This window comes from Elephantulus edwardii, unplaced genomic scaffold, assembly GCF_000299155.1.
Source record: "Elephantulus edwardii isolate Elephantulus edwardi_28Jun2011 unplaced genomic scaffold, EleEdw1.0 scaffold00104, whole genome shotgun sequence".
NCBI classification, from domain to species: domain Eukaryota; kingdom Metazoa; phylum Chordata; class Mammalia; order Macroscelidea; family Macroscelididae; genus Elephantulus; species Elephantulus edwardii.
This window is the reverse complement of record NW_006399854.1, coordinates 9,053,240-9,075,518: the sequence shown is the minus strand read 5'-3', so window position 1 is coordinate 9,075,518 and position 22,279 is coordinate 9,053,240. Positions and strand designations below refer to the sequence as shown.

Genomic DNA, 22,279 nt, shown 5'->3' with positions numbered 1-22,279 from the left:
CAGATTCATCCTGGAGAGGGTTAAACCGGGTGGCTCCTTGGAGGCAAAGATTCTGAGGCTCCGTCTGACATACTTTGGACATGTTGCAAGGAGGGACCGGTCCTTGGAGAGGGACATCATGCTTGGGAAGGTGGAGGGACGGCGCAAGAAGGGAAGACCCTCTATGAGGTGGATTGATTCAGTGACTGGGGTAATCGGGATGGGTGTGTCGGAGACAGTGTGATTGTCACAGGACAGAGTAGAGTTTAGGGCTGTTGTACATAGGGTCGCTATAAGTCACAAGTCACTTGATGGCACATAACAACATCATCATGTAGGTAAACAACCTGTCAGTTTATTGTTCTATGTTGTCTTTCTTGTTGCTATGATGCTGGAGTTTGCATCACTGGACTTTTTAATATCAGCAGGGTTACTTCCCATGGTTGATAGGTTTCAGTGGAATTTGGAGCCCAAGATACACTAAGAGAAAAGGCTTGATGATCAGGACAAAAAAAATATGCCGGTAAAATAACTTATGGATCATAAAATAATAGTGTCCAGTTGGACAGTGCTGGAAGATGGGCTTCCTGGATTTGAAGGTACTTGAAATACTAGGTAGCTGCAACAGTGGACTCCAGCATAGCAATAAAGATAGACGACCTAGCAAAGTTTTGTTCTGTTGTACACGTTTGCGGTGTATCATAGCTAACTTGGAAAACATAACAACATTTAGCTTAAATAAAGAGAGATGAGGGGATTAATGGTCCGGAAAGTAGTACAGATTTGCTGTAGAGTTAATATTATCTGTCTTAGAGACAGGAAAACAGATGTATAACTGAAAGCAGAAAGTACTGTCAGATCTCTTGTATTCACACACATACCTCAAACAAATATTATTCCTTGCCATTGAGTCAGATCTTCCAGCAGATTTTCAGAGGTTACAAATCACTAGGGAGGAGATTGCTCACCTTTCTCCTAAGGAGGTGGATTAAAATTAGTTGTCTGCAAAACTTCTTACCTACCAGGCCATCAGAGCTCCCAGACTCAAACAAGAGATGATAAAAAAGCAAGCCTGAGTACTCACACACAAAGGGTAACCTTGAGTTCCAGAGGGAGTGGTTCTTTTTCATATTTACCATTTCTATGTACAGTTACTACAAACAAATCTTACAGTTTAACCTCCAGTTCATCTTTAAAGCAGCTTTCTGAAACCACCTTAGCCATGTCACCTTGTAAATTGATGTTTTGTGCTTGAAATAACATTCTAAGCTTTCCCCCAAAAGATAAAGTCTGCATTTTTCTTTTCTATGAAATAAACTTTTGTAATCTTAGAATATTATTTCATATTGACCGTTTTTGGAATGTTTGTCCTTTCCTTATTTGTACTGATTTTTAAAAGTATCTTAAGTATTTTTCCTATGGTGACTATGGCTCAGAATTAGTTAAAACCGGTCTATTAAAATTTAACAAAATGAAAATATTTATGATCATATAATAATATTTATTAGTACCATAAAGGTACAGCAAAACAAGCAAGCTGAAGAGAATGTCAAATTAGTATAGTCTTTTTGAAGGACAATGTGACACTACTTTTCACATTAAATATGATCATAGCTTATATTACTACTTTTCGTGGGATTCATGTTAAGGAGATACTAAAACATGCAGAGTATTTATGATAGCAAAAAAGAAAATGTCTTAAAATTTCACTAATGAAAAAGTGATTACATATATTCTAGTATAGCTACTGCTGAAATACTATGCAGCCACAACATTGCTTATAAGATTTTTAAATTACACACAAGAACATGCTGGATATAAGTGAAAAAAGAAGATACAGGCTATATATGTAACTTAAGATTGTAAATGTGGAAAAATACACCAAAATTTGTTATCTCAAGATGTAAGATTACCAACAATGTTTTTTAAAATTCCTTATGGAATTTTTTAAATGCATTTTTAAAACTTCACAATTAACAATTGAAAGTGTTCATTAGTATTAGAAATTATTTTCTAATGTACAGTCTGACAGATTGAAAATATTAGCATGTGCACAATTCTTCAAAACCAGAAAATCAGGGTTCCACAAAGGCTTAATGGTGAAAAAAGAAATAGAGCTTTGACATCTGTCAAACTTTCTCATACACACACACACACACACATATATATATTCAGGTGCTGGGGATATATATTGAAATATATATATCCCCAGCACCTGAATGATTAATTTGCTCCATGTTTATTAACTAGCGAATTAGGAATAGTAACACATACACACAAATACCCCAGATGAAGAAGATCCTTTGGCAGCTTTACAGCACTACAGTGATCAAAAGTTGAAAAAATGAGTGAAGAGATTTGTATGAGACACAAAGATAAATAGATGAGATTATAGTTAAGACCAGCTCTATAGAGAATAGCTGAGCAAGAGTATTTTTCCCTGCAGTGTTCTCTACCCGTACTCAAACAGCTTTAATAGGGTTTATAGATTATTTTGAGATATTGTTAGCCTGAGTAGAAGATGGGATCAGTAGCGGCCTATGGTGGCTGTGTTGCTAGGAGAACTATTCCTTGGAGAAGTCCATTATGCTTGGAAAGTACGAGGGACTGCAAAGGAAAGGAAGACCCTCAATCAGGTGGATTGACAGTGACCTCAGTAATGAGCTAGAGTGTGTCAGAGACTGTGAGATTGGCACAGGATAGGACAGGATTCAGATCTATTGTTTATAGGGTCACTATGAGTTTTACCTGACTCAGCACCTAATCATAAATCATAAATAGTATAATGGTGGTCTAGGGAGCTCTGGTGGCTTAGTGGTAAGGAGTTGTGCTGCCAACCAAAAGAAGTTCAAATCCACCAACAGCTCCATATAATTATCTGCCTCTGAAAACCCGCTGGAGGGTCAACTCTGAGTTGGTCCCAGCTCCACATTACATAACAATGGTGGTAAGGAGTTTGCTTCCATCCCAAAAGCAGGTGGTTTGAATCCACCAGCTGCTATACAAGCAATTTCCTGTTACACAACTTACAGATTTTGAAATGCCTATAAAGGGTCAGCTCTCCATCAGTTCCAACTCAACAGTAATGATAGAGATGAGCAAACTAGAGTAAAATAGATAATTATATTTAAAGTATCTATACGTCTTCCATTTTATCATTATTTGGATGTGCCTTACTTCTCCAGTCAGCTATTGCTGTAAGAAAAACTTCCACTGTTTGAGTCTTAAAAATTTACTTTGGTGTTTTGTGGGCTTTTAAAAAAGATTACAGTTTTAGGTAGTTGATAAAATATTTTTTGTAGGATGCGTATTCCAAGGATAGACCTTTGTGGAACAGTCTGAAATAATCTGAAGTGTGGCTGTATAGACTTACAGAATCAGACTCAATATGACATTAACTCGTAATGCTTTCTCAATTCTTAAACTAAAAATTCTAAACTAAATTCTTAAAGTTTTGAAATTTATACTCCTTTGAGTATTTTGAAAGTTGAATTAACCCTTTAAGTGAGCTGAATTATAATTTGGTGGATTTAACTCGTAATGCTTTCTCAATTCTTAAACTAAAAATTCTAAACTAAATTCTTAAAGTTTTGAAATTTATACTCCTTTGAGTATTTTGAAAGTTGAATTAACCCTTTAAGTGAGCTGAATTATAATTTGGTGGATTTAACTCGTAATGCTTTCTCAATTCTTAAACTAAAAATTCTAAACTAAATTCTTAAAGTTTTGAAATTTATACTCCTTTGAGTATTTTGAAAGTTGAATTAACCCTTTAAGTGAGCTGAATTATAATTTGGTGGATTTTAAAAGTAAATGTTTCTTCTTATGTACAAACTCAATTTGTTGCTCAGTGTTTAGCATGGGAAAGTACTTTTCCAACAGTTTTTTCCTATATTGAAATCAGGATTTGATAAATAAGAATTTTAGTTCATTCTCTTTGTGCACTTAAGCTATGCAGGAACACTGTAATTATTTATTTCAGTGCTTTATTATATTATGGAAACACTTGATAAATTCATACTTATATTTTTCTTTTTTTTTTGCTTTCTTCTTTTATTTTTTCTATATTTTATTAATTTTCATAAACATTTACAGAGATTTTGGGTTTCCATTCATTCATTGTTGCACTATTCTCTCTACCCTCCTCCCAGTTTGTTCTTGTCCAAATGCCACAATGCTTGTCAAAGCCAGTTCTGATTAATCTTCTTTGTCAGTGTGTCCTTTGCCATTCCCTATCACTCCTCCCTGAGAGAGACTTCACCCTGCATCATAAGGAAAAGGGGATGGCGTATTCTCTTAGCTACTTCCTGCTGAAAAGGGACGCTGTGGGTTTCAGGGTGAAGATCTTCTCTCACTACTCTAAAGGGCCCCTTTGGCAGTAGGAAACACATAGACTATTATGGAGATTGATTTTGGAATTTAGATGCACTCTTATTGATTGTGCTTGGCCGTACATGTTCATATCCTTGAAGATGTATCATGGGGGTGTTGCAACCTAGAAGACACAAATTTGACTAACAAGTTATAAGTACATGAATCCAGAAATTATGGAAAAGTAAAAGAAAAGATTCTTTCATTGTTTACAAACCCTCCCCCAGGTCCCCTCCACCATGTAGCCCTCGCTCTAGTCTCCTGTGATGACAGAAATACCTAGTTATATATCTCTTTTAAACAGTTTTCTCCCTCCTCTGTTTCAGTGCAGTATACATTATTGAACCCATCTTACTCAGTCTCTCCCCAACCCCAAGGACAGTCCCATTCTACAACAGTGGCATACAGAAAGATTAAAAACAATGTAAAAATGAAAGTAATATGCAGACAGTTTAACTTCTGGACATAAAGGTGGAAATTTTATTAGATAAAAACAATTAATTAAAAAGTAACAAAAGTTCTCTTTGTAACCAAGTTATATATTATACAGAAAATTATCACATCATTGAATGTGTTTATGCTACTTATGATAGTCATTACATCTGTCAAAGTACAGTTCAAATTTAAGCTATATTTCTTTTATAGATTAGTTTATTAGTTATTTGTTGAATCTCTACTATACTGATCTGATGCTTTTAATTATTAGTAATATTCTGTTCTCTTTTTTCCTACTTAATTTTAGAAGCCTGAAGTTCCATGTTTCCAATGACAATTGACTAGTGTTTGGATTTTTCAAAATGTAACACTTCTTAATATTTCTTATTTGAATTCTAATATGGATTAGAACTCTTAATGGATTGCTCTTTCCCCCTTACCTCTTATCATAGTATTACTACATCTTTCTCTGATTAGATGAATATTCAAATTATCATCCTGCTGTACAGCTAGAGTTTTTTTAATAGCTGCTACATGTAACCTTATGCAGTTAATTTTTTAGTGCAATGCCTTACTAAAATATTTCTTAAAAATAGGCATAAAATTAGTAAGTGTCCAACTTTATATTGTTTCATATGAAACAAAATCATAAAGAATACAGTTGTCAAAGGTAAAACCTACAAGTGTATTTACAGTAAGAAATAATATGTTTATGGAGAAAGTGGATAAACAATGAACACTGCATTAAAACAGATGAGGGGAAGAACTTTCTGAAAGGAATGAAAATGAAGCATTATATATATGAGAACGATCTGGAACAAGGGGTGCATTTCAGGATGGGCTGGGGTAGGGGCAGAAAAAGAAGGAAGAAAATGTGCAACAATGTATAAATAAAAGGGGGGGAGGAAATAATGTGGTTATAAGATTCATATGGTTAAGAAATGTTAAGTTTAGCCATGTAGAAAACTATCCTGGTATTTTAATTCTCTGTAGACAGTTTTAAAAAACATATGAATCATCATTTTAGTCAATACTTAGTTGACTTTTATTTCTTTTTATTAACTTTCTGTGGTGGTGAAAGTTTACAAATCAAATTTGTTTTTCACTCAACAATTGGTACATACTATGTTTTGTGACATTGATTACAGTCTCCATATTCTAAACAGCACTCTACCCATTTTCTCCATTTTCAATTTCTCTTTGTCCTTTATTCTTCTTCCTGTTTTCTGAGGCTTTTTTCTGGGCAAATGGTACCTTTTTTATCCTATTTGATTGTCAAGGAGTCCATAACTCCCTCCTGGTATATATAGATCTACTTAAATTGAATTTTGCCTTGAATATGGAGATACATGTACTGAGAGAATAAACAACTGAAATTTATTCTCCCTCAGATTATATTTTTAAATTCAGGAAAAATATTTCTTATAATACTTTTGTTTTCAGTGACTGGTGAAAATCTGCTCTTTAAATTGTACCACTTTAGTTCTTCCTTCAAGCTTGAAAGGCAGTCTCGCTAATATTAACAGTCAAGTGGTATATACAGTGAAAAAGGAAGATGGATAGGCGTTCTTTACAGCAATAACTAGATTATCTTTTATTCAGATAGTGCTGGTCTTAAATTTTTATTCCTCTGCATACACATATTTTACTTTTACTCTAAACTACAGATTCTGAGATGTAATTTTTTAAATTGCATAACTACATTTCATTATATATAAGCCTTAATTTTTAGTTTAAATTTGTGTATACAAATGTTATTATCTCTATATTTAGTTATCTTTGAAAGCCCTTTTCCCCAAAAAAAGGGGGCTCTTGAAGATAATTAACATGTAAAGTTCCATCTCATTTTAGTTTAGCTCTAACCATAAGTGTCATATGAATTTTCGAGTTACTTTTAACACATTTTTCCATACATATTAGTAGAGCCACCTTGAATCAGTTTTGTCACGACTTTACTGAGTTTTCTTGACTCTTTGCAACTGGAACTTTTGGGGTTGATGAAGTTTGCCAGGAAGATAGCAAAGATGGTGCCACTTCAGATCTGATATTCCTGGGTCTGGACTTAAAGATAGCTGTTGAAGACTGATTCTTCCCCATGTCCTCTCCAAATTCAGATCTTTCACTTCTCCAGAGCTTTAGAAGGCCCTATTTCACCACTGCCACACAGAAAAAGACAAATCTCAAGAAAAAATACTATAAATTGACTATTCTATAAGATACATCATAACTCTTAGGTCAGGATTGCATGGCTTTTGGTACCAGACCACAACATTGTTAATAGAGCAAAGAATGAGAACAATAACATAGTTCCTAGAACCTAAGTTGGTTGGTTTTTCTGTTTTTAACTACTTCCCCATTGTAACTCACTAAAGTCTTCAAATAAGATACTCTTATAAATAATATATTCCTTCAGTTATAAGGGTACCTTTCATTTTTATTCTTGCATGATATGAGCTAGGAGAGAGAGAAAAAAAAAGGTAACAAAAAAGAGGTCAGCCATTGAAATTAATAAAAGGAGAAAAAAAAGAGGCCAGCCAGGTATAATAGGGATAAAGGTTGTGATTAAGAAATCTTTGCCCTTAAATGAAACAACTTTACCATCTACTTTAACTTAGTAAATCCCTGGTTAAAACATAGATCTTAAAAATTTTAACAAGTCCCACTCTTTTTACTGAATGCCTTCAGCCATCATGCTAACCCTGCTTTCTTCAATAATACATGTTGTAAACTCTGCAAATGCAAATAGAGTCCACACACAGAGACACACATACACAAAAAGGGAGAGATGAGTCTTCTCTCTTCAAATTCTTAGGCTCTTAATTCTTCTAATCTGCCCCAGTAACACTGGATTGAATGAAAAGTTTGGCAGCAATATTTTGCCCTAATAATTATAATTTTTTTTTCCTTTAAAAAATATCTTTTATATTGTCCCACATTGGGCAGCATAAGCATTTCAAAGAAAAGCTAACTTCCTTAATATGAAATCTCAGTTATGTTTCTGTCATGTAAAAATGAGCTGATATTGCTGACTGGTATAAACACTTGGTTCAGGTAGATGGAAAACACATAGTAAATACTGTGTCAAAACCAGTGATTCATAATTTATATACTTAACATTTGTCAAATATCTAACTTTAGAGTTAAGCATTTTTCCATATAAAGTTGCTAATATTCCTAACTTTGAAATGAAATTGTATATAATCCTTTGGCAGTAGGTTTTCCTGTTTTTTCCTTTATTACAAGGATGTTACTACTGTCATACATTCAACTAAATATGAAGATAAAAATTCTTACTTTTTTTTGCCAGCAAATGGGTAGGGTAATAAAGAATTATAATGGTTTCCTGCCACCTAGTGACACATCATGGATTTTGACAGAAAGGATAAACAATTCTGCCACTGTTGGGTGGCCTGAACGATTTAGTTTTCTCAAATAATAAAACTTAAATAGGAGTTAAAATTAGTCTTTTTATTTTAAAGTTAGCCAAGTATGCATATAAATATGTAAATGCACCAAACTTAACATGAATTATTACCAAATTACAAAGGTGCCATTGTAATTTCGTTTATATTTAGCAGTAGTCATTTGTAAGTGCAAACATCTTAAATCCTTGCTTTTTTGCCTCTTTTAAGTAACTAAATTTCTGGTTTTAGTATGGGACTGTACCCATCACCAAGTTAAGTCCCTGAGTGTGACTGTAAGCCATAAAAGTGGGCAATATCCTTTACCTATTAACTCTTCATTTTACTCTTCTGTTCTCCCTTTAAAGAGAGTATTTGGTAGATCATAGAGATATCACAAAAGTGGTAGATCTAACATAATAATAATAGGAGAAACTGCACCAGTACCAGCAGCAGTAGTAAAATTTACTGTATATGTTCTAGAAATCAATTCATAGATATATTCGTGTCAGATGTGACTTGGGGGGGGACTCTGTAGTTTTATTCAACCCATTAAATAGCTATTTTATAAAAGGTAAGTTAGGTTGCTATACAACTTTCTTAAATTCTTTAAAACTGTTTATAAGGTTACACTAGAAAGTCACAGATGTTTTGGGAAATAGAATTACAGAAACTGCATGTCATGCTGTTAGCTGAAAGACAATTTGAATCCAAAGGAGAAATATGGTCAGTCTCCTCACATTAAAATTTACAGCCTCAAAACACCAAGTGGAGGGTCACTATGAGTCGGATTGATTCGATGCCAGTGAGTGAGTCAGTCAGAATAATTTGTTTTCACAAACTTAAATTACTCAGTAAATCTTAGATAAGTCACAATACAGAATTGGGATTAATCCCTAAAGAAATGATGACTTTCTTCTTACCCATATCATCTGTTAAGACAAAAAGAAGAAACCAGTTAATCTGAGATCTGTTTTCTTGAGAATATTTATTTTCAAATGATCCGAGTTATTAAACTCTTAAGTCTAATATTAGAAATCATATTAGAAAATGGTGACTGAGGAGAAATTGAGGGCACAGGGAAGAATGGGAAAAACAGGAGGAAGAAAAGTGGAGGTATGGAAAGTGAATTAAAACTTACCAAATTTATAACTGACCCAGAAAATAGCTGATACCATTAAAGGGCTTAAGTTTAAATAATGAAAATACATGCTGGCATTTGCTAATTATTTCTAAAACACAATTTTGTTTTCCACTTATATGTTCTCATATTTTTTTAACATATTCTTTGGATAACCACTATCTTACCATGCAGAGAAGAACAAGGACCATAGAGACTTAAAGCTGTCACTTGTATTCTGGGCTTTGGCTTTTTTTTTTTTTTTAACTTCTTAGCTAATAGAGAAATGGAATAGGTGTTATTTAGTTGTTCTGTGATCTTAGGAACAATACTCAATTTCTCTAAACCTTAGTTCCTCACCTGGAAAATTACTGTAATGTACATGATAAATTCTGTAGGCAATTATGTGATTCAGACATTGTGTGAACATATTCAAACCTTAGGGAGCCCACTTCTGTCTGTCCTCATCGCTGGTGCTGCTGTCAGAAGCCAGAGGAACCAACTCCAGCAGAGCTGCAGCAGCAGCAGCTGTGGTGTCTTAGAGTGCAGTGAGAGATGAACAAGGGGAAATGAGCAGGGAGCAGAGCTCAAACAGCCCCTCACTGCTGCATCTGCCTAAGCAGCAAGACCAGCTGTCCTCCAGCCATGTTTTCACCTGCCTGTGTCCCATCTATGGTCCAATGTTCTCAAAGTCTGGGGTTGGGTCTTTAAAATCATTAGGGGGGTATAGAAAAAGTAGCTTTTGCTTAAGAAAACCCAATGAAACTAAAACATCCCATAAACCATCTATGTTCCTATATGTATATATGGTCAGATGGTTGGAGCTGCCTAACAGATGGTAAAGCCATGCACACCTGTACTTATTGCATAATTTTGTGAGAATTATAAGACCATTAACCTACTATTGATTCTCACACCAATACTATAGGACAGAGGAAAACTGTCCTAATAGTTTCTAAGACTAAATCATTATGACTGCCACATCTTTCTCCCATGGAGTGGAAGGAGAGTTCAAGCCACTAACTTTTGTCAAGTCCTTGACCAGTTCATCTCCAAAGCACTTAGCATAGTTAGTATACAAAGCCCAACTGTGCCGTCATAGCATTCAATCTGACTCCTGGGGACCCTCTATTAGGTTTCCTGGCATAAATCTTTAAGATTTTTTTTTCCTCGTAGTGGTGGATTCAGACTGTTCACCATTCACTTAGCAACACGGTTTGTAATGTATTATGCCACTAGACTGCCTTTACATTTTAAAACCCACTACCATGAAGCCTATTTTGTAACAAACTTCTGTTGGGCTTGCAAGGCTGTGAATCTTTCTGCGAGGAGACTGCCTTTCATGGAGCAGCTGGTGGATTTGAACCACTAACCTAGATTAACAGCCAACACGTTAGGCACTATGCCGCCATTAGACTCAGACTGAGTCAGAAGCGACTCATAGCTGACCCTTTGGCAGGTTTCCAGAGACTGTAAATTGCACAGGAGGCAAATGCCAATCTTCCTCCTGAGAAGCAGCTTGTGGAATCGAACTGACCCAAATGCCTTTGGGTTTGGGAGTGAACGGAATGCTGGGATTAGACTATCCTAGTGTGCAAGATTGCGGGTTTCCACATCTGGACTGCAGATTCTGTTTGCAGCACCAAACAGAACTCTACTTGATTTAGTTCCCTAGTATTAACTGTATCACATTAAATATCAAGTTCAAGATACCAATAATATAGAAGGAATTCCACAAGGATATGTTCCCCTAAAGCTTTGGAATCCTAAGAGCTGTTGATGTTAGAATGCTGCAGATCACTGACATTTATCACCAAGTAGTATTAGTTACAAAGTGATGGGTGAAGTGGAAGTGATGATCATGAAAGTAGATTAACAGCAAATAATGAAAAAAAAAAAGTAAACCATGATAAAACCCAGTTTTAGTGAAAAAATACACATTTATTTATTCTCACCTGTGTGTGCATTCACCGTCATGGTTTTTCTGTTGATATTCAGCTTTTTTACCAAATAGATTACTGTTTATTTGTATTAACAATGGCAAATTTTAAGTTAATTTCAATAGTATAATTACTAGTATTTTTCCCTCCCAGAGATCTATTTAACATGGAAGTTCCTTAACTGGTGATACAGTAGGATACTGTTTATACAGGGAGACAGTTGCTAATGACTAGCATCTCTTCCCATTTTTTTTTTCAAATTTAAGAATTTATATATCGCCATATTTTAGCATATGCTTGGTGTATATTTAGCAATAGTTTCACTAGACATTCTATAATAATTTCTTTTTACATTCTAAATTTTAATAAAATTATTTCCTCTTACTCATTTTACCTAGAATCTTCAAATGGTTTGTTGGTGTTTTTTTTTGTTCATAGAGTCAGCTGCTTTGAGTTGTGCTTGACTCAATGGCATCAAATGGTTTTTTAAAATTAAATTTTTGTATCTTGCTCATGTTCATATTTTAATAATACTTAGGTATTTTTCTTCATTTTCCTTTTATTGGTGCTGACTGCCTTAGGAATCTGACCTTACACCAATTTTATTTTTATACCCAGCTCTGGTGGAATTTCTCTTTTTTTCCCAATTTATATCTGTACTCACACTGTTAATTACTTCACACATTATGCATTAGACATATCTTACTCTTGAGTCATTTCCCTAAATATTTTCTCTAAAAGCACACATTTTTGCACAAAAGAAATAAAAGGTAAAAATTAAGGCAAATCTGAGTCCTAATCCATCTTGGTGATACTAAATTTTTAGGTTTTTTTAACCCTGTTATCTAAAGAATCACAGAATTTGTGAGTTGCTCAGTAATTGGTGGCAAGCTTGTTAGGCACTGACGATATCCCTCCTGGAGTTCTTGATGTTCAGAAACAAAGGACCTTTTAGCAAGACTGTTGGGGTTTGTAAAGCAGAAAGAGGGACAAGTTTCCATGTAATACCTCTAGCTTTTCAAGTTTTAGATTTGGAACCTAAGCACACAAATGATAAAGGCAAGAGGAGCAGGTACCCCTACAACTTCATAGCTGTCACAGATTGTAAGAATTGCAGCTCTACCCTAGAGAGGGAAGAGAGTGGAAATAGGGTTAAATAGAGTTGTTGGGTATTTTGTATTTTCCCTGATTTTGATTTTAAAAGTTGCCTTCAAATGAATACATCACCTTGATTAGGTAGGTTGTACATTCTGAAGCCTGGGCTGACCCTGTACTATCCCGAAACAAAACAAAGCAAAAAGATGTTGCTGTATGTAACAAGAAGCTCTGATGGTCTAGTCTGTAGGGAGTTGTGTTGCTAACCCAAAAGCACTTCTCAGTTCAAATCGACCAGCAGTTCCTACGGAGTAAGATGGGCCATCTCCTCCCATGCAATTCAGTCTCAGAAACCACTGGAGGATAAGCTATGAGTCAGTTCCAGCTCAACAAGGAGTTTGCTGTTCTATGTAGAAATGGAGAAAACATCACAGACTGTGACTTTGTAAAATTATAAACACTTCAGTTGTGTAAAAATAGAGTTATGTTTAAAGTTTACGTATTTGCTAATTGTAAGCTATTAGCTGCTAATCTCAGGGATCTGTGGGAGAAAGGTATGGCACTCTACTTCCAAAAAGATATACACCCTTGGAAACTATGGAGCAGTTTTACTGTCCTGTAGGGTTACTAGGACCTTGAATTGACTTGATGGCAACAATGGAATAGGTTGTCCATTCTACAAAGGACCATGGAGTCGGAACAAATCCATAGCCCACCCTCTGGCAGGTTTTAAGAGGCTGTTTATCACATGGAAGCAGATTCCCCATCTTACTTACACACACACACACACATATATATATACACCCGCAGAGCAGCTGGTAGATTCAAACCGAGTGCCTCTAGGATTGCAGCACAACTTTTTAATACCAGGACAGCAGAAAAGAATATTAGTAAATACTAAATAAAGACTCCCCATTCTTTAAAGATGGGAAGATCATTGTAACCCAGATTTTAATTAATCAATGAATAAAATTATCTCAAAGGAAATTATGTCCACTGAGATACTAAATTCACTAAACCATGGGAGAACCAGAACTTGGACTGCCTTGCTTTTGTTTTGAACAAAATTTTCTTGTCTTTGACAATGCACAATTTTATAACTTTTCTATGGCATTCTATTAGTGGAAAGCAACAGAATTTTTCTCCTTTGACAGTTTCCATCTTTTGCAGGTTTTACTGTAAGCAGTTTGAAGATTTTATTTTCATTTTAATTGGTCTTATCTCTTTCTACTACTCTGATATGGTCTCTGGGTTATAACAGAACTTTGGCTTACTAGGTTCCTAGCAGTAATGTTGCTAGTTACTCTCAATTCCAACTCACAGTGAGCCCACGTATGCAGAGTACAACTGCTCCACAGCATTTCCAAAGATGGGACTTTGGGAAAGCACATCACCAGGCCTGTATTCTAAGGCACTTCTGAGTAGGTTCAAACTACCACTCTTTTGGCTAGTAGAATGTTTAACCAATTGCACCACTAAAGATGCTTCATCAGTTATATTTATACACACAGAGAGAGACCATTTTAAGTTGTATTTCAGACTAAGCTGATAAACCTTCTATCCAAGAGAAAGAGTAATCACTTTCCCCTACTGTCTCTATTAAATATGTGGCTTAAAAAAAAATACACAAAAAACCATGACTTTTTTTTTGCATGTGTTTGTTATCTTGTCAGTTTTCCATTCAATTTCTGCACTACCTGTTTTGGTATTCTTATCTTTATTTATCTCCACATACTATCACAAATCTGAACTCATAATACTCTATGCAAATATGTGTCTTTCAACTAAATCTGTGCTAGTTAATGTCTTTCAGTTCTCTAGGCAGACTGCTCTTTTATGCCAATTGTATATAAAAATGTATTTGCCCATATTAAAAACAGAATGTAAACCAAAAGCAAAGCTACTAAATTACTGTTCACAATAACAAATCATATTTTTAAATATAGAGGTTATTTAAAATCCCTGTTATCATAAGTATTATATTGAAAGTAAGTATATTCACATCAAAAGGCATTCTGTTCTACAGATGTGTTTACTGGTGGGTCAGTTTTGGCAGTGTTTTATTTCACATGTAATTCATATAGATCTTGTGCTAGGAAGAACTAACAGTAACACTATTTTCAAAAATAAGCTCTTCACATTTATATACTTTATTTTATATTCCTCAAGTTTTGTAGGCCTTTACAGGGAGAGGGAGGAAAGCATGAAAAATTATAATCTGCCACATTGTTTTTTCCAAATCTTAGAGCATATAAAACACAAGAAATATTTTTGCGCACTCTACTTTTATAGAACCACCAAGTTTATGATTGATTTCTTTATTTTATTAGATTTATCAGTATACATGGCAACTTTCTCAAGTCTCAAAGTAAGTTCCAAAAAGTATATAATTTTAAAGATGAAAAAATCATTTTCCTTTAGATGTTATATTCCTAGAGATATTAAAAAGTCTATTTATAAACAAGAATAATTGATAAACTAACACACTTTAGGAATCAAAATATTTTAAATTAAAATATTTAAATGAATACAAGATATATCTTTCTCATTAACTATCATAGTTAAATTTAATATCACAAAACAAAATGGCTTATTCCCACTTATTTCTTAAGTAGGGTAAAGCCATTAGGTTTTACACTTAATATAAGTTTTAAATGTGATTAAATGATAATATTTTATCAATTATAGGAAATAATTATTTATAGAAATTTCCTCATGTTCATCAATCTTTTTAGGCCAAGTTTGGGCCCATGTCAATCTTCAAAGTTAGATTCAGTGCACCTAACTTGCCTAGAAGGCATATGAAGTTAAGTATCTGGATTTCATTGATAATAATGGGAATAAACAGTGGCCAGATCACTGCTGAAATGACAAAAACAAGCAAAAATTAAAAGTGAATGGGATAATTTCAAATAACTTAAAATTTTTCTTTTGATTTAAACTGGAATGCCCATTAATGCTGGGTTTAAAATTTCATAAGATAACCTTAAAAAAAAAGTAATAGTGACACCATCCACTTACTGTAAAAAAAACAAACAAAAAAAAAACCAAACTAGTTTAATAGTCACTGAAGGGGTAAACCACTTGTAGTCTATATTTAAAAGTAATTTTAATCATACCTATGACAAACTAAAAAAGAATTCTATAAACAAAAATATTAAAAATTTAACTTCTAAGATATAGATACTTAAGATCCTAAATAAAAATATTAAAGGAAAAGGGCCTTGATTTTTCCCAACGATTTATATTATAAAATCAATTTCTAAATAGCTCATATCCTTTGCTTTGGTGTTTTATCTGCTATCAACTAAACATTAGTACAGTAAGAAAATCACTCATGGTCTTTTCAAATGCTTGGCATTATAATGTGATCTCATATCTTTCCTCAAATTAAATTTTGCTCCACATATTCCACATGTATACAGATGAACATCCATGTGCTGCTCCAACTGTTCATTATTTGGGAATATCTGAAAGCAGACCTGGCATATTGTCTCACCAGCAGATAAATGAGAAATCATATGCCGTACATGGTCATGTTTTCTGAAGTTTCCTTGATCACAAATGGAACAGACATACCTGGCCATGCCTTTGTGCATATCATTGTGCAGTCGCAACTGACGTTCTCTTAAAAACTGCTTTCCACATGTCTGACAAACAAACTGTTTTTCCTTAGTATGAACAGTATAGTGTTCTCTTAAGTGGCACCGCTGATAAAATCCTTTTCCACAGAGATTACAAAAATGTTTTCGTCTGTGATCTCTCTCATTTTCTTCCATGATGGCATTCTTAAACATATCTTGGTCTAGACAAGAAGACATATGTTCTACCACTAGATTTTCCGTTTCAAAGCGCTGGCCACAATTAGGACATCGAAAAGGACAAGCAGAATGTTTAAACAACTGCTTTTTTTGGATACTGTTTATCTGGAAATGATTGTCCCTAAATTCATCCAACATTTCCACAAACATATCTCTTATTTCTGACTGCTCATCAGGATTCTCTTCCATGTCCATTTTCTCCTCAGCATTTCCTAAGCCATTCATTGTCAGATCTTGGGGTTCTCCACATCTTTGAGCATGTTCCTGAAGCTGTCTACCCTTCACAAGTATCTGTCCACATTTACCACATGCACAGATATTTTCAATGTGTTTGGCTAAGTAATGAGATGACAGGTCTTCCTCAGTTATTGTGAGTCCACACAGCTCACAGGAGGCATTTTCTGTGTCCTCCCGTCCTGGACTGCTATTGTTAGGGGGCCTTGCATTTTCTACAGCACCTCTCTCATCAGCATTTATTGACATTCGAGGTTTTAGCATCTTCCTGCCATTTTTTTTAATACTGACATCATCATCAACATAGTATCGAAAAAATGGCTCTTCAGGTTCATCTTCTAATTCATCATTGTCAGTGGATTCATTGCAGTCTTTATCTGTAACCTTAATAATGTTGAAGTCTTTTAGTTCATCTGTAGGAATATCTTCTGGCTCCATCTTGATGATGATTCTTTTCCTCTCAGCAGCTCTACTTTTTTCCTCACTAATTATTTCTGATTCTACCGTGCTACTTTTTCTGCTTCCATTGGTTGAAGCTGAGTCATCAGCAGAAGCCTGGCTTGTGTCTCCTCTGTATTTATCTGTCTGTGCAGAAAATGTCTTAGAAGAATCTTTCTCACCAAATTCAGCTTTGATGTTACTGTCTTTTCCATCTCTAACATCTACTATTCGATGATAAGATCGCGAGTTTTGGTATGAATGTCGGTTAGTACAGGTTAGCACATGTTCATCTAGTAATTTTTCACAGCTAAAGCCAAATCCACAGCTATCACAGGTAAAGCTCCGTCCAAAGCGCCGTGACACACGTTCTTTTGGAGCAGATAATTTGGACACAGAACTCTTTTTACATACATCAAATAGTGGCTCAGGAAAACTTCCCAGTTGTAAAGACTCCTCTTCAGGCTCTCTATTATGTGGTGTATTTACTGTTGAACTTGGCTCTGCACACCACCTGCTGGCTTCATTGCTATTTCTTGTCGAAGTGTCTTCATACATTCTTACTCCAAATATCATTTTGCTGTTCTGTTTGCTGGAGGCAGAAGATGAACATTTTGAACTGGAACAATCAGCATCTTGTATGTCTTCTAAGCAGTCCGGAACATTGTACAGCTGTAGGTAGTTCATTGCCACTTTAAATTGCTCAAAACTGGAAGGAGCTGTCATTATTTTTCCCAAGTACATAAACTGCAAAATGAGATCAAAACACTCGGCACTTATTTTCATGTTGCTGAGATTCAGTTGTGCAGTACTATGCTGATGGTTCATGAAAAACATTCTAAAGTAGGAGCTACAGGCAGCTAGCACTGCTTTGTGTGCTTGAAAGTAAATGTCATCAATTGCAATACAACAGTCACAGAGAAAACCCCACTCCCTTTGGTTGTTTAGCTGCTGAAGAACGTAGCTGCTGTGGCTTGGCTTTGCCATCTTCAATTAATTAGAGACCTATTAAAACAAAAATATTAAAGTCAGACAGGGTAACAGAAAAGCACTTGGAAAAACACTTTTACCATGATTCACATGACTTTTGCTACTACAATCAAGGTATGAATTGCTTTCCAGACCAATATAATAAAACTCAATAAATAATATTTCAATCATTATTTAAATTTGACGATTTCAAACACAAAAAATCCTAGCCATTTGTTCACGCTTCTAAAACAAAGATATACAGGCAAAAGCACAAAAAGCACATTTTGGTTTTACCCTACCTCTAGGGGTGGGAAAATGTGTATTAAATCGGAAAGAAAAGGGGATTAGTTCAAAAGTATTTACTTAAAAAGATTAAAACATTGTAAATTAAAAAGCAACTTATTTTAATGTAATTGTCAATTAAAAGTTGCTAACTTTAAGTTTTACAGTATCTTTAAATAATATTTACAGATAGAATAATGTAATTTTGATTTGCTTTAAAATAATCCATTGACTAGATTATTCAGCCCTCTTATTAAGAAGTGTTTCAATGAATGAATGGAAATCCAAAGTCTCTGTAAACTTTCAATAAAATAAAATTTTTTTAAAAAGTGTTTGGGGGACAATGGTTATACAATGAGAAAAGACTATGTGTTCATAATGAAGCCTGAGAAATAGGTATAAATCTACTTTTGTTTATTTTTCTCAGGAAAAAAATATTTCGAAACCTTTATTATGGGAAAATGCCATTTAAAAAGTAAGTTTGACCAATGTTTTTCTCTTTAAAGAACCACTGAAGCATTAATGAACTATTTAAAAAGCAGTCTTCTAGAGATCAGAATTCTTTTATTGGTTAGCATGAACTTTAGGATCAGAAAGAAGCAGCTGATATAAGGATTTATTTGGGGAAAACAGTGCTACTATTATTTAAAAGATAAAAAAGATAAAAGATTTTTTTCATTTAAAGAGTATATAAAAATATCACGTGCTCACTGTAAAAAATTCAAACAGCAATACACAGAATAAACACACCCCTTGGGCTGCATACTGTTTCGCAGAACCCCTCTAAACACTCTAGATTATGTATCTTCAGATGTGTTTTTGTACAAATAAATATACATTTTCAAAAAATACTGAATATATGCTGTCTGCCAGACATATTTTTTTCCTTTTGGTTATATTTTTATTCACCTGAATGGTACATACTACATATAAATGCCCACAAATTTTCTTCATTGAACAATATATAGTATACTGGGAATGTTTTTTAGTTATATTTATAATAGAGAGTTGACTTTGAATAAATACAGTACCAGAAGTCCTATTTACTATATTATAACAGTAAAACACAATCTCAGAGGGTGGAGGGACAGCACAGGAGAGAAGACCCCAAGATGAGAAGGATTGACAAAGAAACTGGGGTAATGGGGTTAGGTGTGTCAGAGTCAGTGAGACTGGCTCAGGACAGGGCAGGCTTCAAAGCTATTGCAGATAGGATCATTATGAGTCACAGGCAACTCTGACAGCACATAACGACAACATATGTAAAGCTGCAGAATCTTTCACTTAAAAATAGGTTCCAAACAATGAATGAATAGGGGGAAAACAAACAAAAAACCCCACACAAAAAACCCAGGTTCCTATGCAATTTGTCTGTACATAAAAAGAACATTTACAAACTGTTCAGAGAAATAAACTGTTCATTCTCCAGTCCCCAAACTATTTAATCCCTGCAGTAATTAAGTTCACTTATTTTGACTACCATTCTGTTCATGTTCATTCTTCTAAGTCAAATTTGGACTATATACCCCTTTCCCTATCACCTACAGATAGATCCAAACTGCCTCCTCTATTTCTCTGTCTAAAAACATGGAGTTGCATAGCCTGGGAAGTGGGTCTGCTCCTTGATGAAGGGATGGTGACTTATAGTAAGAATTGCAACCATCCTCAAATGATGACCAATATGTCTTTTTGGAAGCCAGACCAAGTATTTCAAGTAGGTATAATAGCTCTACTCAGACATCTGTATTCAAACTGTAAAGATTGATGTTCAGAATCATATTCTAAATACAGAACATAATGAATGCATATTAATCAATGAGGTATTATTTGAAATGTCTGATGAAGGAATTATTAAACTAAGAGAAGTCTACATGACGTTCAGTGTCATGTGATCTTTAAAATTATTTTCATAAAATTCTATGTATGAAGAATGCAGAAAAAATAAACTTTTGAGAAGAAGAATTAAGCAAATAAACAGGGTAAGAAATTGTAACAATCATATAAAAGAAAATCTTACTTAGAGGACTGAAAAAATTGAAAAATGTTGAACTTTCAGGCCCATTTTCAATATGATGGGAATTCTAAAGGAATTGACCCATGGCTGACCCTCCAGAAACTTTACAAAGGCAGTAAAAAGCCTATCCTCCTCCAGAGCAGTTGGTGAATTCAAACTGCATGCCTTTGGGATTACAGCTACCAGACCTGCCTAAAGACAGTGTGGTGGTGTTTATCTTGAGTTGGAACCAACCCATAGCTCACCCTCCAGTGGGTTTTCTGAGGCAGTAAAGTGCACGAGAGACCATTCATCTTTCTCCAGCAGAGCAGTTGATGGATTTGAACCATATGTACCTTTGCACTGGCAGCATAATTTCTCAACAGTAGGCACCACCCAAGTTCCCGAGGATAGTGTAGTACAGTAAAATGAGCATAGGCTTTCAAGTAGACACACTTACTTCTATCCCAACTATGCCATCATTGACATTTTACTTATCCTCATTAATCTCATTTCCTGAACTGTTATGGTAATACTAAAACCTCAAATGCATTCAGTATGTGTGCTTGCTGTATAACTGATCAAAGTAATGGTGGCCATAGTGCCATGGAGTCAAGGACCCTGGTTATGGTGGTGGTGACTGTGAACTGTCAAGTTGGAACTGACACATAGTTGAGCCTCCAGCGGGTTTTCAGAGGCAGTACATCGCATGGGAGGAGACTGCCCATCTTTCTCCAGCAAAGCAGCTGGCAGATTTTAACTGCATGCTTTTGGGTTGGCAGCACAACTCCTTACCACTAAACCACCAGAATATCCTGGTAATGGCAGTGATGTCTAAGTAGGCATCAGAATGTAAGTCTGACTAGATAAACTTTACATTTCCTTCCAAACCTAAGAATCCACCAGGAAGCCAGCATTTACATCTAAAAGATAGGTATTAAATAGCCCATGCTTGAAATAATGATAGACACAGCATTTCAAGAATCCTTCTTACCTGAAAGCAGTTTATGGCCAGCAATAAAAAATAATACATAGAAGACCAATAGGAACATCTACAGCCATAGCGCAAATTTAATTGACTGGAAATATATACACTATAAAAAAAGATAGACATCATAGTCAGTATTTAATATAATAAAATGCTAAAACAAGAGCCTTTATTGCAACTGATTTTTTTTTCAGTACCTTTAGAATATGAGGCACTATAAAGGACTCATCATTAGCACAGGTATTCTGTACTTTGAAGGATACATAATGGAAGGGGATTTTGACTTTTCCAGGAATAGTGATTTCATTCAACATGTACTAAGAAATTTCCTAAACTACAGGAGAGCAAGAACTCTGGGTCAGACTGATCTTGATATGAATTCTGATGCCTCTACATGTCTTTGGGGGCCCTGTCTATACTTGTTTTCCCCTTACAGCTGGAAGCTCAACAAATGCTGGGTATCACTTTTCAGTGCTAACATTACGGTTTCTAAACTGACCCAGAATTTGAATTTTATCAAAGCTCCCATGCAAATATTCAAATTGAGAGTAAAAGTGATGAGCAATCAGTCACACATTAATACTAACAACTCTGTTGATGTGACACTTCAATCAGAAGGGCTTGAAGAAAGTGTCAACAGTCTGCTGTAGAGTAAGAACTGACTCATAGTGGGGTTTTTAGAGACTGTAAATCACACAGGGGAGACTGTTCATCTTTTTTCCTGGCAGCTGCTGTTGGACTAGAACCACCAGACAGGTGCTGCCTTTCGGTTAGCAAAACAACTCCCTACCCACTGGGCCATAAGAACTGTCCTAAGGAAGCTTGTTATTGTTAAGTGCCATGGAGTCAAGGACCCTGTGAACAATGGCTCTGACCTCTTCCCTTCCCTGACCCATTATCTCTGTCAGTGTGTCAATCCATCTCTTACAGGGTCGTCTTCTCCTGTGCTGACCTTTCAAAGCTTGATGTCTTCTCCGTGGATTGGTCCCTCCTGGCAATATGCCCAAAGTACCTCAGCCGGAGTTTCACATTCCTTGCCTTCAAGGAGTAACTTGGTTTCACCCTCTCCAGAGCAGGCCTAATTGTTGGAGGAAGTATCTACACTTCTGTGAGACTCCAACTTGCTACTTTGTTGTTCTGCTTTTGTAAACTGTGATTTGAGTAAACACAAGCATACTGGCTTTTTAATCAACCATTCATACACATTTTT

General features: G+C 35.1%; 1 protein-coding gene across 2 annotated transcripts in view; it reads right to left on the bottom strand.

Moving 5' to 3' along the window:
- Positions 1–6,904: 6,904 nt before the first annotated feature.
- ZBTB1 (zinc finger and BTB domain containing 1) overlaps positions 6,905–22,279 on the bottom strand; it is a 29,256-nt gene continuing 13,881 nt past the window's right edge. The window contains exons 2-3 of one of the 2 annotated variants that reach the window (XM_006891802.1): positions 15,921–17,839; positions 6,905–6,941 (exon numbers count right to left, since the gene is read on the bottom strand). In XM_006891802.1, the coding sequence (XP_006891864.1) occupies positions 6,905–6,941; positions 15,921–17,821 (1,938 nt within the window). In that variant the 5' untranslated portion in view covers positions 17,822–17,839. Of the gene's footprint in view, positions 6,942–15,577; positions 17,840–22,279 lie in introns of those variants that run through there. The other variant, XM_006891801.1, reaches the window with a different exon arrangement.